This window comes from Echinops telfairi, unplaced genomic scaffold, assembly GCF_000313985.2.
Source record: "Echinops telfairi isolate 266 unplaced genomic scaffold, ASM31398v2 ScPeMD7_655;HRSCAF=1070, whole genome shotgun sequence".
Taxonomy (NCBI): domain Eukaryota; kingdom Metazoa; phylum Chordata; class Mammalia; order Afrosoricida; family Tenrecidae; genus Echinops; species Echinops telfairi.
This window is the reverse complement of record NW_022104553.1, coordinates 23821989-23838077: the sequence shown is the minus strand read 5'-3', so window position 1 is coordinate 23838077 and position 16089 is coordinate 23821989. Positions and strand designations below refer to the sequence as shown.

The following is a 16089-nucleotide window of genomic DNA, read 5'->3' as shown; positions in this document are numbered from 1 at the left end:
GGGTGTCCCCCTGGCGGTACACCTGGGTGGGCCCCGATCTGGGCCAGATGAGCTGAATTCAGCCAATGGGGGCAACCAGTACCGTCGACCACACCTCCCAGGGGAGGGCCTGAGAAAGCCAGAATCCAAAACCTACAGCCCCTCTTGTTGCAGCTCTCCTTGGCCTGGCTGTGGTTTTTCTCTGGCCTGAGTTTTCCATGTGTGGGTGTGAAGTACCCAGAGGGTACCTGTGTAAACCCTGAAACTTCTTCTAACCTTTATAAAAACTCACTTGGATCACAGACCAGGCTTCCAGAGTGAATTATTTCTCCTGCGAAGCCAAGGATCCCAGGAACCTAACAAAGACATCCAGACTCCCCATCTCATTCCCACTCCACTACCACCTGGGGTGGCTCCGGAACCTATTCACTGGCTCTCCATCTATTCAGACTCACAGCAATGCTGTTGGAAACACTACCAAGGGCCTACAGGGTTTCCAAAGCCATGCATTACACAGGAAGCCCACCCCATCTCTATCCTTCAGAGTGGCAAGGTTTTCAAAACCACTTACTTGCTGGGACTAGCTGAGAACTTAACAAAGGAGCCACCAGGTCTTCTTTTAGGTTGTATTCAGCTACTAAACAAACAGACACCTTGATATGCATACAAGGCCTGACTCACCTCCAACCTAGAAATGCAACAAAGCATTCCCCACCCAGAATTCTGGGATTTTATATCCTTAGAGACATCCCCACCAATAGGGCTACATGAGGCCCTGATCCTGGCTGAACACATCCATGTGGCATAAAGGATATTAAGGAAGTGATGGTTGTAAAGATCAACGTCACTCAGGAAGCACACAGTGCCGCCAGGTGGAGAGTGATGGACGCTCACAGAAACGGGGTGAAGTGACATTCTGTGGTCGCCATGACAAGATGGCGCCGGGCCACGCCCATTTCTGGTCGCCATTACAAGATGGCGCCGGGTCACACCCTTTCCGCCAGAGGCTGCTTGTAAACAAGTAATATTACGCATGCGCATAAAGTCAATGATGACGCAGGAGAGCTTTGCACCAATCCGGGGATGCCCCGTCACCAAGTAGCGTATATAAGCCCGAGTTTCGCGGAACTCAGGGTCTTCGGCAGCTGACCTCGGAGTAAGAGGCAGCTTAAATAAAATCCACTTACAACGCCATCAGAAGGATCCTGACTGATTTGTTTCGTCGTGTGTCACCTATCGCGCGTGACAACATTCTATACTAACTCTGGAGAAGTATAAAGCCTAAGCACCAGTTGTTTTCCACATCACATCTTTAAAGGCCAGTTCTGATGAAGATATGTGCCCAAGGTTATCCATGGCCACTGCGGCATGTAAAAATGACTAAGCGTTCTACTCTGGTAAAGAGTTACAGTCTCGGAAACCCACAGAGCAGTCCTAACAGATTCGAAAGCGTCACAATGAGTCGAAATCCACTCCAAGAAGACACTTTACATCTAAAATGGCATTTCCAGCACTAACCAGCATTTCGAATGGAGAATAAAGGAACGGTGCCCATGCTAACTACACCAGACGCTGCAGTTAGAGACTTTGTTAGATCTCTCGTGGGAGAGATATACCTCAGTCCTTGGCTTCGCAGGAGAAAGAATTCATGCCAAAGCCTGGTTGGGATCTAAGTAAGTTTTATAGAGGACAGTAGCGGCCCGATTGCGGGATTGTGGCCCTGGTCAGACTGCAGCAGGGCAGTTGGAAGGCGTGGTCACAATACTCATCGACCCCTTTGGCTGAATCAAATTCACCTGGCCTAGATGGGCCAATCCAGGTGTACCACCCCTTCCTGGCTGGAAGCTCGAACCTAACAACTTCATTTTGATTTTCAAATTCCAACTGGGCTCGATCCTAAAAATTACCCAATGCAAAATACATGGACATGGAACAAACTGAAAAACTGTTCAGGGGCAAATAAGTTGGTGGCATATAAGGTCCGGATGCCCACCGCTGTTTCAGCCAGAGACACAGCCCTGTTGGAGTCCCCAGATTCTCAGTTTATTTCTCCGAGCCCTTCACAGAGGAAACAGTGGGGTCTACACACTCCAAGCCTGCTTCAACAGTTCAAAGAAAAGCAAACAAATGTTATACTCGAAACCAGGGCTTCTCAACCTGTGGGCCGCGACCCTCTGGGGTCCAAAGGACCCTTTCCCAGGGGTCGCCCGATTCACCACAGTGGCAAAATGACAGTGATGAAGTAGCAACAAAAATAATGTTAGGGTTGGGGTGGGGTGGGGTGGGCACCACCACATGAGGAACTGTACGAAAGGGTGGCGGCATGAGGAAGGTTGAGAACCACTGCTCTAAGCTATGTTCCAGGCTCCAGGTAATGCTCATCACGTTTGTGTTGATAAACAGTTTTCTTCAGCAGACAAAGAAGGCATGGGTCACAGGGAACAGGCCGTCCTTGGGTGTTTCAATCCCTCGTGTTCATTGAGATTCAGAAAGCCCTGCCGACCCTAGATGGCGTTGTTTGCCCCCGCTTACGAGGTTTAAAAGGAATTTTATAGCAAGGGAGGTGCTGTTACATTTCAATGTCGAGGAAGTGAGGGCCCAATTTTGCTACATCTCCACCATTCCATGAACAGCTGGCTAACTCTCACTCGCTCCATCAGAACCAAAACGCCCTCCCCGGAAACCTGACCCAAGAAACACCTACCAAAGATTGACTGAGATAATAACCCTTCAAAAGGCTTTTCCTAGTATGCTTCCAGAGGCTCTGCTGACCATGCAGGAAGCGTCTGTCTCCCTTGCCACAAGCGCGCATTAGATTTAATACTGCAGCGAGCCGGTGTTACAAAAGGAAACCACAGCAAGATTAAGATCACATCCTGGCTCTGAGCACACGGGATACATGGGGGTGGGGTCAAGGTTAAGCCTAGGTGAACAGATGGAGTTAGTCAAGCTGGGCTGGCTGTTGTGACACTGGCTACCAGGAGGGGGCATTTTAGATCTTTTTCGATTTCTTGGGTTTACACTGAAAAGGAAAACTTTCTAGTTTTCCTTAAAAGAAAATAAAAGAAATTATTGCTTTGAGATCCCACGGGTGCCAAATCTCCCCTCCTCTGCCAAGGGTACCCACCGATATGAACAGCACTCTGCCAGGACTGTGCACAGATAAGCCCGCCTTCTGCCTCTTTAACCACTCATGTCTGGGGTCCACACCTTTAAAAGCAGTGCTCATGGCTTGCTGGGAGTCCACAATATTAGAACGTGTGTTCTTCTAGGCCTCCTGTTAACAAACTCCATTTTGAATCTAGCTGGTCATTCCTGTGCCGGAAAGTGCTATAGCAACACATTTGCTTGTTATTCATCGTGCGCAGGGGGTGAAAAAAAAAGGAAGCATCTCCCAGGGACGGACCTTAACAGTTCTTGCAACCCTGGCCTCAAACAAGCACTGGGAGGATGTTCCAACTGAATGAAAGGCATCAAACACTCGTTCACACACACCCCACTTCCTGGGGGGATGGTATCACTCCTCCTGGTACAGAAAGATGAGGGCTCGCATGGTTCACAAGCTCTTGACAGAAAGAGCCCTGCGGCCTGTCCAGAGCTTCCTGGTTCAAGAAATCTGTCTGTAAGAGCTGCCGAGGCATTGCTTTGTGTGTGCCCTGGAGCTGCCGGCCAACTCTAGGGATCCACCATCATGGAGGAAGGGCTCTACTGGCCTCCATGGTGATAGACAGACACTCCAACTAGTTGGGTAGGGTTCAGTGTTGGCAACTACTATGTAAATCAAAAAGAGCATGCTAGCATATTGAACACCACTTTATAAAGCAGACTCCAGGATAGAGCACAGCTGCCCCTTGGGGTTTCCAGTCATGTCCATCTTGACAGAAACAGAAAGCCTCATGATTCTCCAAGAGGCAGCAGGGGGGTTCCAACTTCTGACCCTGGAACAGGCCTCCCTACGCTATCCCACTGCAACACAGGGCTGCTTACAGAGCCCAAGATCCCAGACTGATGCAGTGTATTATGTCAGAGCGCTCTTCTATTTAAAGCCACTCTCCCCTGATTGTTGGCCAGGTTTCCAAGCCAAGGCTTACAGAGAATCATCTCCGAACAGGAAGGTTGGATATCAGGCCCACCAAGAAGAAGAGTAAGGGGTGGAGCATGCCAGTGGGCCCATGATCACTGTCTTGAGAAGCTTCCTGACACAGGAGACCAGGACCTCGAACACTCTGCTGAGACAGGGGGAAACGGTGGAAAGGTGACTGGGAGGGGTGGCAGAGAAACAGCAGCACTTGAAAGGGCAGATGTTCAGGTGACCCCACAGACGGGGAAAGCAGAGTGCCTTCTGGGAAGATACTGGAGGTGGGAGGGCCCCTGGAGACTGGTGTGCTCACTGATGGAGCTGGAGTTGAGCACCTTTGTTTGGGCTGGAGTGGAGTAAAGTGGAGTGCCTCTAGGGCAGTGGTTCTCAACCTTCCTAATGCTGCAACCCTTTCATACAGTTCCTCCTGTTGGGGTGACCCCGTATGTGGGCGTATGCATGTGGGCGGACACGCCTGGAGACAGATAGAGGAGCGATGTCTTGGTTGTTAAGACCATCGGAAATATGGTCTCAGGCGACCCCAAAGGGGTCGCACCCCACAGGTTGAGAATTGCTGCTCTCGGGACTTACAAGCACAGCTGAAAGATATTTGTAACCGGTAGTCATGAAGTCCAATCACCAAATGGCCCTGGGTGCGGCACCTTTGGCACAGCTGAGAATAGGTTCTCTGGATGGAAGAGTAATTTCTGACCCTGAGTAGTATCATAATGTGGCTGTAAATATTTAGGGAAGAACATTCCCAGAATTTCTTTCCATACAGCAGCTTGCGGATTCAAACCTTCAACCTTTCAACTAACTCCTGAGGGCTGCAGTGGCACATAGTAGATGATCAATAAATAGCTACGGGATTAAGGAAGGGCATGAAGAGGGGCACATCCTCACCCAAGGAAAGCAGATTCCCGTAAATCTCCAGCATCACCTCCTTGTACAGATCCTTCTGCTCAGAGCTCAGTCTCCTCCATTCTGCCTTTGTGAAGACAATGGTGACGTCCTCCAACGTCACAGGTTCCTAAAATGAATCAATGAACACTGAATTCACATCACCTTTCCCAGTGAAAGGAGTTTAATCAAGGATATGGGGCGTCCGGATCGAAAGATGGGCGTCTAGTCCATTTAGAACAGAGCTGACCACAGCAATCCTGTTGAACATGGCTGGACCCATGGCCTCGGGTCAACACATATGGGGAGCAGCAGTGATGCACAAACCACATCCTGGGGCTAGCATGTGTGTGAGGTCACAAGAATTAATTTTTCAGTGAATCCTACATTAAAAAATTAAAACTCATTGCCATTGAATTGACTGGAACTCACAGGGACCCAACAGAGGAGGGTATAACAGTACCAGTGGGTTTGCAAGATTGTAAATCCTCATTGGATTGAAATACCTCATATTTCTCCTGCATAGCAACTGGTGGATTCAAACTGCTCACCTTGAGCTGAACAACCCAAGTACAACCCTGAACAGCACCCAGGCTTTACCCCACTCTAACAACAGTAGGAAAGAACTAAAATAAGGTCATTTCAGGATTGATAATGGAAGGATTCAAGCATGGGAGCATATAAGATGGACTAGAAAAAATGAAAGGCTTCCTAGAAGTGGGACCTGTGCTAGTATTAGAAATGGTGAGGATTTCAAGACGATGGAAAGAAACTTCCACGATAGAGACAGGTGGGAGTGCACCGAGGGGCCTGTGAAGAGTAATGCTAGAGAGTTCAGGAGACTCAGGGGGATCTGCATAATTCATTACCTTTATGAATTTTAATGATCTTCCCAAACAAAGTTCTCAACATGTCAATCATCATGTGGAGCAGCAGCCCCCAAAATACAAACTACATTTCACAACAGCAAAAATATTCCAAACACAGGACATTTACAGACGGTTGTACCACTAGGGTGGGGCTTTGTGTGGGATATGTGTATCTGTGTGGGGGGGGACAGGTTACTGCTGGATGACAAGCTATTGCTGGAGCATAGTCTGAGGAGATCGGCTCTGTTAACGTTCAGTATCACCCCCTCCAAAAGGGCTGGTCTGTGGTCAGCCCTCATTTATCTGAGGTTGCCATTGCACACGGACAACTTGGTCTACAGAAAGGACAACCGGCGATTGAACCGGGGCTGCACAGTCCACCTGGACTCCCAGGGTTGCCACGGAACAGAGGCGAAGCAGAGACCGTCCATCTCTCAGAAGCAGACGTTCCCATCTTTCGCTTGCACAGCTCACGGCTACTTCAAATGGCCGCGTCGTCGGTGGCAGCAGGATTTGTAATGTAAAGGGCCACATACATTTTGTTTAAGCCCTAGCCAAGACAGGCAGTCAGTCTAAATGATTGCAGCGCTGGGATCAGACTTAACCACTGAGAGGATGGTGCAGGCTGGGCAGTAGTTTCATCTGTTGTCCGTGGGGACGCATTGGGTTGGAGCTGATCCAACTCAAGGGCGCTTCATCACCACGAGAGAGGTAGTTCCAACTCACCAGGATTTTGACCTTCTCCGTCTCTTCTGGGAGCCATTGAGTAGACTTAGAAGACAAACCTACAAGAAAAAAGACCCAGAAGCTCTGAGGTTGGACACCATCCACAACGCTCCCAGGGGGGCTTCGCTGGCTTGGGCTACTTAGAAGCAGTCAATGTACCCGGCGGTGGCCACCTATACATTCGCCCTCAACATGGACTCTGATCCCCGGATTCCCTCAACCACTCTCACCTTTTCCCTTATATCTCTGCGTCCGTTTCTTCATGGTTTCCACACTGTTTCTTCTCTTTGAAGATAAAACCTTTTCAAAGGTCTGCTCTTAGGGGACAGAATAGACCGAGTAATGGGACGGCCTGGATGAAGGCCAGTGGCAACTTTAAACTTGATGTCGGGACCACTGGGAATGGATTTCCTTTCCAGACGGAATTCTGTTGCCTGGGTGACTTCTTAACACCCTCGTTCCTAAAGCCCCTTGTTTGCCAAGCATCCGGGACCTACAGGGGGGAGGGGGAGAGAGGGCTGCAGTTGTTGTGCGCGCTCTACACCCGGGTTTCTTCTGCAGCAATCCTGTCCGCTCACTCCCTCTGCTCCCGTCATTCATGGAGGCTGACGGCTCTGGGGTTTTGACCTTGACTCATGTCCAATCTGGAAACCTTCAAATCCTTTGGCTGACAAGTTGTTTTTGTTTTTCCCCACCTGCCAAACTGTATTATGCCTGTAGGCCCCTCCAGCTGAGGTTCTATGTTCATATCCCGGATCAGTTTCTAAGAGCTGAGCCAAAGAGATCAAGACTACAGCTCAATGCCTTTGCTGAAATAGTCTCTGAAGCGCACACCAGATGAGTCATGAAGAAATAAGCCTCTGTCTCCCTAGGTCCCAAGTCCCACTTGTGTTCCACTCCCCCAGGCCTAGGACTTGGAGACATTTGGAAATTTGAAGTGGGCCACTCCTAGTCACCATGACTTCTACAAAGATAACCTACGAGTGACACCATATGCATGTTACATGATCCTGTCACAGTCCTCCACTCATTCGGTATAGGAGGTGGTTTTAGAAGGCAAGGCCACCTTCAGAATGATCGCAGATGTATTGCCCAGAACATCATTTCACCCACCTTGTTGCTGGTGTGAACTCTCATGCAGTTAATTGGAATTTAAGATGTGAGCACAGAAGTGCTCCAAAAGTTTTCCTGTCTGTGATCTCTCAGTACCCGAGGGCCAGGCTTACCTTCCAAGTCTCCTCTGTGTGGATTTGAATTACCCACCTTTCAAAAAGCAGTAGTTGAGTCTCACTGTGTGCACCGCCTGGATCGTCCACATTTTTGCCTCATGAAGATACCCAGTCACTGGACTCCAGTCAATTCTGACTCACAGCAGCCTCATAAGACCGAACACAACTGATCTTTGGAGCTTCTGTCACTATAAACCATTATCAGAGCACACGGTCTCATCTCTAGACTATAGAACAGATGCTGGGTATGAACTGTGCACCTTGTGGCTAACAGCCCAATGCTTATTGTATGTGCCACCCTAAAATATCTAAGACTATTAAAATCATCTTATTCCCTTACAGACCTGTTCATAAACCAACTTGATTAATAATCTTGGGTGTGACTTGAATCAATGATGTGCCTGAAGCCGCCCCACAAAGTGTACATGGGAATTGAGATCCAGGGGCTTCTCCCACAGTAAATGAGAGTTGTGTACCCAATGCTACAATGAACATGACTATCAGCATTGCAAGCCTCATTTCTGGTAAGCTAAAAAGACTCAACTGACTACCTACTTACCTTTACTACCTTGCTTTTCTCCCATTTGTTTCTAGATGTAAGGTTACTGAACTTATTTCTTTTGCTAACAACTGCAATCATACATCGTTAATATGCACAAAACATACCATCAAACGGTCCTATTTAACCCTATCTTCAAGCACAATCAGAAGTAACAAACTGATCTCTATGCAATCATTTCTTCACAATAAATTCCTTTGAAAGAACAAAGAACATTATCCCTCTTCCTGATCTCAGAAATGAGCAGGAAGTCTCCGTGCACTACCTGGACATGCATTGTGTTATTGCATATCAGAATATTTGGGGAAAAGCGACCACAGAAAGGAAAACTCATTACTTGGGGAGGACTGATTTACAGGGAAGGCCAAGGATGACTCATGCTCTTCAGATCATACAGGGGGTCCTATACACCTTCCCACTTACAGTAAAACTCTGCACTGTAATAATTTGAAGGCTTCAAAATGAAAAAGATGTGGCCTGCCTAGGTTCATCTTTCTTCACAGGATGCTTTCCTTGGTAGGAAGAGCACGCTGGAGCTTCAACAACACAAGGACGGAAACGATCCCTGATGGGTTAGCGGGCCAACAGAACCCTATCATGTCCTTTGTCAAGGTACTACTGAGAACAAAATCGCTCTTGACAAGGAAGAGCGAGGAGGTCTTGGTACCATTCCTACCAACACCACTGAGTCCACAGAGGCAAAGCCCTCTACGGAGGGGAACCAAGATCTTGACGTGATTTTCCAGAAGCAACTTGCTTCCATTCACCATCACCCTCAACACAGAAAAGCCCAAAGCCATCAAGTAGATTCCAACTCACACTCACCCTAGAGAAGAAGGCTTTGGAACTTGTACGTCTTTAAGTAAATACATTCCTATGTGTTTCCCTCACAGAATAATTTCAACGCATACGATTATTCCAAGAACTAATTGAATGGCCACAAAGAGAATCATGTACATTGAAAGTAGTCATAGTTTCATCGTTGCTACACGGCACCCTGACTCTTTTCCTCTAATTCTTGACTGCTTTCTCCTCCCCGCCCCCACTATCATGATCCCAATTCTACCTTACAAATCCGGCTGGACTGGAGGATGTACACTGGTACAGACAGGAACTGGAAACACAGGGAATCCAGGACAGATGAACCCCTCAGGACCAGTGGTGAGAGTGGCCCTACCAGGAGGGTGGAGGGAAGGTGAGGGAGAAAGGGGGAACTGATTACAAGGATCTACATATAACCTCCTCCCTGGGGGACGGAGAGCGGAGAAAGTGGGTGAAGGGAGACATCAGATGGTGTAAGATATGACAAAATAATAATAATTTATAAATTATCAATTAAAAAATAAATTATCAAGGGTTCATGGGGGAGGGGGGTGCAGGGCGGGAGAGGAAACAACGAGGAGCTGATGCCAAGGGCTCAAGTAGAAAGCAAATATTTTGAGAATGATGAGGGCAACACATGCACAAAAGTGCTTGACACAAGGGATGCATGTGTGGATTGTGATAAGCGTTGTACGAGCCCCCAGTAAAATGATTTAATTATAAAAAAGAACGAAGGAAAGTAGTCATAGTGCAGACAATATCCAGATCACTCCTTCAGGAGGCCTTATCGGATGCCAGGTAATTCCACTGATGTGACCTAGCCGAACCTCCTCCTATTCCAGAACTACAGGTGAAAGAGGCTACAGCAATTGAGACTCACAGCAACCCTCCCAGGCAGTGTGGCACTGTCCCTTACAGCCTGGCACGCTCATCTTTCTCCTGAGGAACACTCCTGAGAAACAACTTACGGGGTCAAAGGCCAACATTGTGGTTAGCAGTCAAGCACTTTACACACTCACCCCAAAAGACTCCTCCACAAAATCCACATCTGATAAAATCCCGACAGTCCCTCAGGGATCTCAACGCAACATCATGCCCACTTCCACCCCACCCCACACCACCCCACACACTAAAGCACAGAAAATACACAGACATCAAGGCTCCCCATCTTGTTTCTGTCCACTAGCACCTGGGGGGTCCCTTGAACCTATTTATGCCCCTGAGTGTATTCAGACTCACAGCAATGCTGTTGGAAGCAATAAAGGGCCAACAGGGCTTCCAAAGCCATATACTCTTATGGAAGCCCACCCCTTCTCTATCCTTTGGAGTGGCAAGCATGGACTTGCCAAGACCAGCTGAGAACTAAGTCATGGAGCCACAAGGTCTCCTTCAGGGTTATAATCAGCTACTATACAAACCAGACACCTTGATAAGCAAAGCAGACCTGATTCCCTCCAGGACCCAGAAATCCAACAAAGTACACCCCACCCAGAGCTTTGGGATTTTGTATCTGTAGCCACACCCTGACCCACAGGGCTACACTAAGCCCTGATCCTGGCTGAACACATCCATGCTGCCGACAGGATACTAAGGAAGCAATGGCTGTAAAGATTACCGTCACTCAGGAAGCACACGCGATGTGGAGACATCACGGCGCCTCCAGGGGAGAGAAATGGACCCTCACTGGAGTGGGTTGATGTGACATTATAAAGGAACTCTGGAGAATGATAAAGACTGAGCCGATAAAATAGTAATAATTTATAAATTATCAAGGGGGAGGGGGGAGCAGGGAGGGTGGGGGGAAAATGAGGAGCTGACACCAAGGGCTCAAGTAGAAAGCAGGTGTTGTGAGAATGATGATGGCAACATATGTACTAATGTGCTGGACACAAATGATGTATGTACGGATTGTGAAGAGTTGTATGAGCCCCTAATAAAATGATTAAAAAAAGAAAAGATAAAGACTGAGCTTCCGTTGTTTTCCACATCACAAACTTCCCCACCTTGAAAGACCAGATAGGATTACTTTAATTAATTAATCTAAAAAACCTGAAGCTTTCTACGCTGGTGAAGAGTCTTGGAAGTTTACAGAGCAGTTCTACCACATCCCACAATGTCGCTATGAGTTAAAGCCAACTCCAAGAAGACAGAATGCCTGTACGATGGCCTTTCCAGCCTACCCAGGCTTTCAAATTGAGACTAGAGAACTGTGCATATGCCAACTATACCAGCCTCCAGTGACAGACTTCATTTTGCTTTTCAAAGTCCAACTTGGCTGCATCCTGACGATGGCCCACCGAAAAATCTCTGGACCAGGGCAGCGCTGAAATACTGTAGAACTTGCATATGTTGCTGGGATATAAAATCTGGGATGCCCATCACTATTTCAGCCAAAGACGCAGACAGGCTGGATTCCCAAAATTCTTGCTGTATTTCTCCAAGCCCTTTACAGAGGAAACAGCAGGGTCTACAACGGAGACAGACTCACACTAGCCACTGGAAGGCCCTCTTGTGGACTGCTGAATGACCTGCCTCCTTCCTCCTCCTATCTCGGAAAGTCCCACTAGTGATTGACCTTAGAATGGACTCTCATATTCTCGAGATCAGAACAATGCAATGAATAATATTGTTCCTTTTGATGCTGCCACCAGGATATTACTATTTTTATTTTATTAACCAGGTTGTTATAATCAATGCCGTGCCCTGTGATGCCCACTAACTCTAACGAATAGTAACATTAATTTTGCTTTCTGTTTCTGTCCACCCTTACATCCTAAACAAATGATAAATGAGTTTTTTTGCCTTTAAAGATGGACTGAAACGTCCACTTGGGACTGCAGTCAAAGACTCGCTTTTAGATTCTAACAGTCCAGTTATAACTGAATAAAGACTCTTCTAAAGTATCAAGACATTATAGTGGCTGTCATTTATCTGAACCCATAACATTCTGGCACTTTGATAGGGAAGGGGCAGCTGCTCCTGGAAGTATGGGACCTTGAGGGGGGACACTCCCTGAATATCAGGGCCCTGGACACTCCTAACTTTCTCAGTTAGCCTGGGGACGCTGGAATTTTAGAATTCGGCCTGAGTCTTCTGTTTCTCTGGGGGTAAGTTTAACTGTGGGACCAGTTCTTTGGTTTGACTAGCAGAGGGGACTGGACATGGTCTGAACTCCTCCCAGCCGCTTCTCACCAGGACACTGGCTAAGAGGTCTGGTAAACTTGCTGAGCTGGCACCTGGTCTTTTCAGACCGTCACTCAACAAGTTTTGGGGCTTGCTGGATTGTCAACAAGTCTGCTGCCTTAAGTTGGTGGCTTGTCTTTTCGCTGAACAAGTTTGGTAACTTGGCTTGGTTAGCCATATGGCTGTTTGTTTTTTTCTGTGACTTGGCCGGTCTGATTATTTGTTTTGTGAGGGGTGGTGGGGGGTGGTGTGTGTGTGTGTGTGTGTGTGTGTGTGTGTCCTTTTGTTTCCCCAGCTCTTCTGTCATTTTTCTTCCTCTCCTCCCTCCCGGTGACTGGGTTGCTGGCTATTAGCCCTGCAGTCACGGACCAGACTGACTAGATGGCTGGACAACTAGCAAAAAACAAAACAAAACACCCAAACTTTGTTTGTTTTTTGTTTTGTTTTTTAACACCCAAACTTTGTTTGGGTTGTTATTTTTGTGCTTTCTATTGGCAAGTAAATGATTGGCTAAAAATAAATGAATTTTAAAGAGGAAAAAAACATTTTTGTTTTATAAATGTAAAACCTTTGTGTGGTATTTTTAAGGACTATTGAGTAGTTTTAGCCACAAAGCTGGGATTTGGATGAACGGCATGAATATGAATCTAACCTGCCAGGGCGCTTGGCAAAAGTTTAAGCCTTGTGAGGTAGATTTCTTTGTGCTTGTGACAGTTTTAAACAGCTGACACAGAAAAAGTCTAGTTTGGTTTTCAGTTCTCCTGGTTTAATTTTTTGTACTGTTCTGTTCATGTTCCCTCTGAAGATCTTTTGCCTTTTAAAATGTTTTGTTTAATCTGTTCGGCAGTATTGTTTAAAAGAGATGACCTGCTGAGCCGTGTCTTTGTAAGAGGACTTTGAGTAGTTTCACCCAGAGGTTTGGGAACCGGGATGTGTTTTTAAATAGGTAATTCATCTTTGCTTCCAAGAAACACTTTGTAAATTCAGCCCATAAAAGGAATTTATTTTTTTTACTTTTCTTTCCTCCTTTCTCTTTTGGGTAACTATTTATATTTTCTCTTCTTTGGAAAGAAATTACTGTTTTTTAATTAAAATAAAATTATGTAGGTACCTGTTTGCATCTAATTAAAGCTCTACCTGTGGGTCAGGTGAGCACCTGAATGGTTTCACTTTAAGTGGCACTCCCCTCCTATTTGTTTGCATCGTACTGAGAGGGTTAAAAATCAGCTCAAACAACCACCTTTAAAGCAGGCATCCTCAAACTACAAACCTGCGTGCCACATGCGGCCCACAGAGGACATTTATCCAGCCTGCCAGGTGTTTTTGCCCCGTTTGCTTTTTTAACTTCAAAATAAGATAGGTGCAGTGTGCATAGGAATTTGTTCATAGATTTAAAAAAAAACAACCATAGTCCGGCCCTCCAACGGGTCTGAGGGACAGTGAACTGGCCCCCTGTTTAAAAGTTTGAGGACCCCTGCTTTAAAGTGACTGTCTTCTCCTTCCCCGTGAAATGCAGTTTCCTTCATCTTTGGTTAATTCTCGGAGTTTTGGGGGGGTCACACTTTTTAGCTGCTCAGTGTCTCTAACTTTCTGTACAAGAGCTTTCTGCTGCTGCAAAGCGCTCTCTCTGCACTGGGCAGCTCAGGGTGCTCTCTGTAACACCCCTGGTTCCAGCTGTACTCCAAAATCTCTTTGTAAAAGGAAAAAACGCTCTGCGGTGGCTCCAAGCCCTACCTGTCTACTGCTGCTTCTTGGGCAAAGCCCCGGCTGGCCTTGCCTGAACCTGTTTGCTGTGGCCTCTGTCCCTGACCCCCTCAGGCAGCAGCCACCCCCCTTCTCTCATCCCTGCAGAGCAAACAGCAGTCACAGATGCTGGCTGCCTGCGCTCACCTGTAAAGAGTAGAAAGAGTCAGCAGACGTTGGCTCCCTGCTCTGCAGGTAAAGTTCCTGTTTGTTTTTTGTCCTAAACTCATCTCCCCACGTGAAATGGCTGCCAGCAAATAATGGTTGTGCTTTCCACATCAAAGGAACACAGCTGTATTCGCTACAAAAAGCTGTGTTGCGCTTCAGCAGGGCTTTGACGTGAAAGGAAATGGAAATGAATTAAAAAAAACTTTTAACCAGAATTAATAGAAATTGCTCGAGGGGTTGATAATGCCTGGAGAAACAAGTGAAACAGCTATCCCCCGAACTGTAGCAATGGCCTTACAAGCAGCAGGTCAGACCCTCAGACGCAAACCCAAGACAGAGTTCAAATTTGGAGCAGGCGACGCTTAGGAAAGAACCAGTGCACACATTATAAAGAAGAGAAGCATTGAAAAATGATTAAAATGCAAAAAAAAAAAGAAAAATGATTAAATGTTAAAAGCTTTGCTCAATTGCACCCAATGCACAGAGAGGACGATAGGGCTGGCCTCACCACAAGTTAAGACATCCCTCACTGACCCATAATGCTAAGAGGGACAACACTGGAGGCACAGTGTGGGAATTGTGTCCAATCTGACCCCACTACACTGGGGCAAGATGCCAAGGGCACGCAACAGAGCAGCAAGGGGAGCAAAGCAATTAAGTCCCCAGAGAATACCAAATATAGACTTTGGGGTCAGGGCGTGGCACCCCATTAGACTGGTCAGGAAAACACCCCTAAAGGTCAACAAACAGACCTGGAACTATTTATAAGCTTTTCTTTGTCATTTTTATTGTTGTTGCGGTTTGTTTGTTTTTGTTGTTGTTTTGTTTTGCTCCACCTTGTTTTTGTATTTCTTATTGTCTCTGTATGTCTATCTAGATAAGATACGCAGGAAAAAATGATCCAGAGGAGAAAACAATGGGACTGATGGTTCAGGGGGACATAGGAGAGGGGAGGTGGGAAAAGGAAGTGGGAGTTAACAAATCCAGGGACAAGGGAACAACAAGTGATCTAAAATTGATGGGGAGGAGGGTGTAGGAGGCCTGGTGGATCTTGATCAAGGGCACTGTAACCAAGAGGAATTAGTGAAACCCAAATGAAGGCGGAACATGATAGTGGGACTAGAGGAAAGTAAAAGCAAATAGAGGAAAGAACTAGGAGGCAAATGACATTTATAGAGGTCTAAATAGAGGCATGTACATATGTAAATATATTTAGATATAACCATAGGGAAATGGATCTATGTACATCTATTTATATGTTAAGTATCAAGGTAGCAGATGGACATTGGGCCTCTACTCAAGTACTCCCTCAATGCAAGAACACTTTGTTCTAATAACCTAGCATTCCATGATGCTCACCTTTGCTGAAGACAAAATGGGTGCACAGAAAATGTGAAGAAAGCTGATGGTGTCCGGCTATCAAAAGATACAGCATCTGGGGACTTAAAGGCTTGAAGACAAACAAGCGGCCATCTAGCTGAGAAACAACAAAGCCCACATGGAAGAAGGACACCAGCCTGTGTGATCACAAGATGTCAATGGGATCAGGTATCAGGCGTCAAAGACCCAGAACAAAAAACCATATTGTTGTGAATGAGGGGGAGTACACAGTGAAGACCCAAAACCCATCTGTAGAAAACTGGACATCCCCTTAAAGAAAGGTCACAAGGAAGAGATAAGCAAGTCAGGGTGCAGTATAGCGCAGATGAAACATACAACTCTCCTCTAGTTCTTCAATGCTTCCTCCCCACCCACTATCATGATCCCAATTCTACCTTACAAATCTGGCTAGACCAGAGCATGTACAGAGGTACAGATAAGAGCTGGAAACAC

General features: G+C 46.7%; 1 protein-coding gene across 8 annotated transcripts in view; it reads right to left on the bottom strand.

Moving 5' to 3' along the window:
• LOC101664360 (zinc finger protein 343-like) overlaps nt 1-16089 on the bottom strand; it is a 108695-nt gene that overhangs the window by 86206 nt on the left and 6400 nt on the right. For 2 of the 8 annotated variants that reach the window (XM_045292456.1, XM_045292459.1), the window contains exons 1-3: nt 6783-8582; nt 6553-6611; nt 4961-5087 (exon numbers count right to left, since the gene is read on the bottom strand). In XM_045292456.1, the coding sequence (XP_045148391.1) occupies nt 4961-5087; nt 6553-6611; nt 6783-6816 (220 nt within the window). In that variant the 5' untranslated portion in view covers nt 6817-8582. Of the gene's footprint in view, nt 1-4960; nt 5088-6552; nt 6612-6782; nt 8607-16089 lie in introns of those variants that run through there. The other 6 variants (XM_045292457.1, XM_045292458.1, XM_045292466.1 and 3 more) reach the window with 6 other exon arrangements.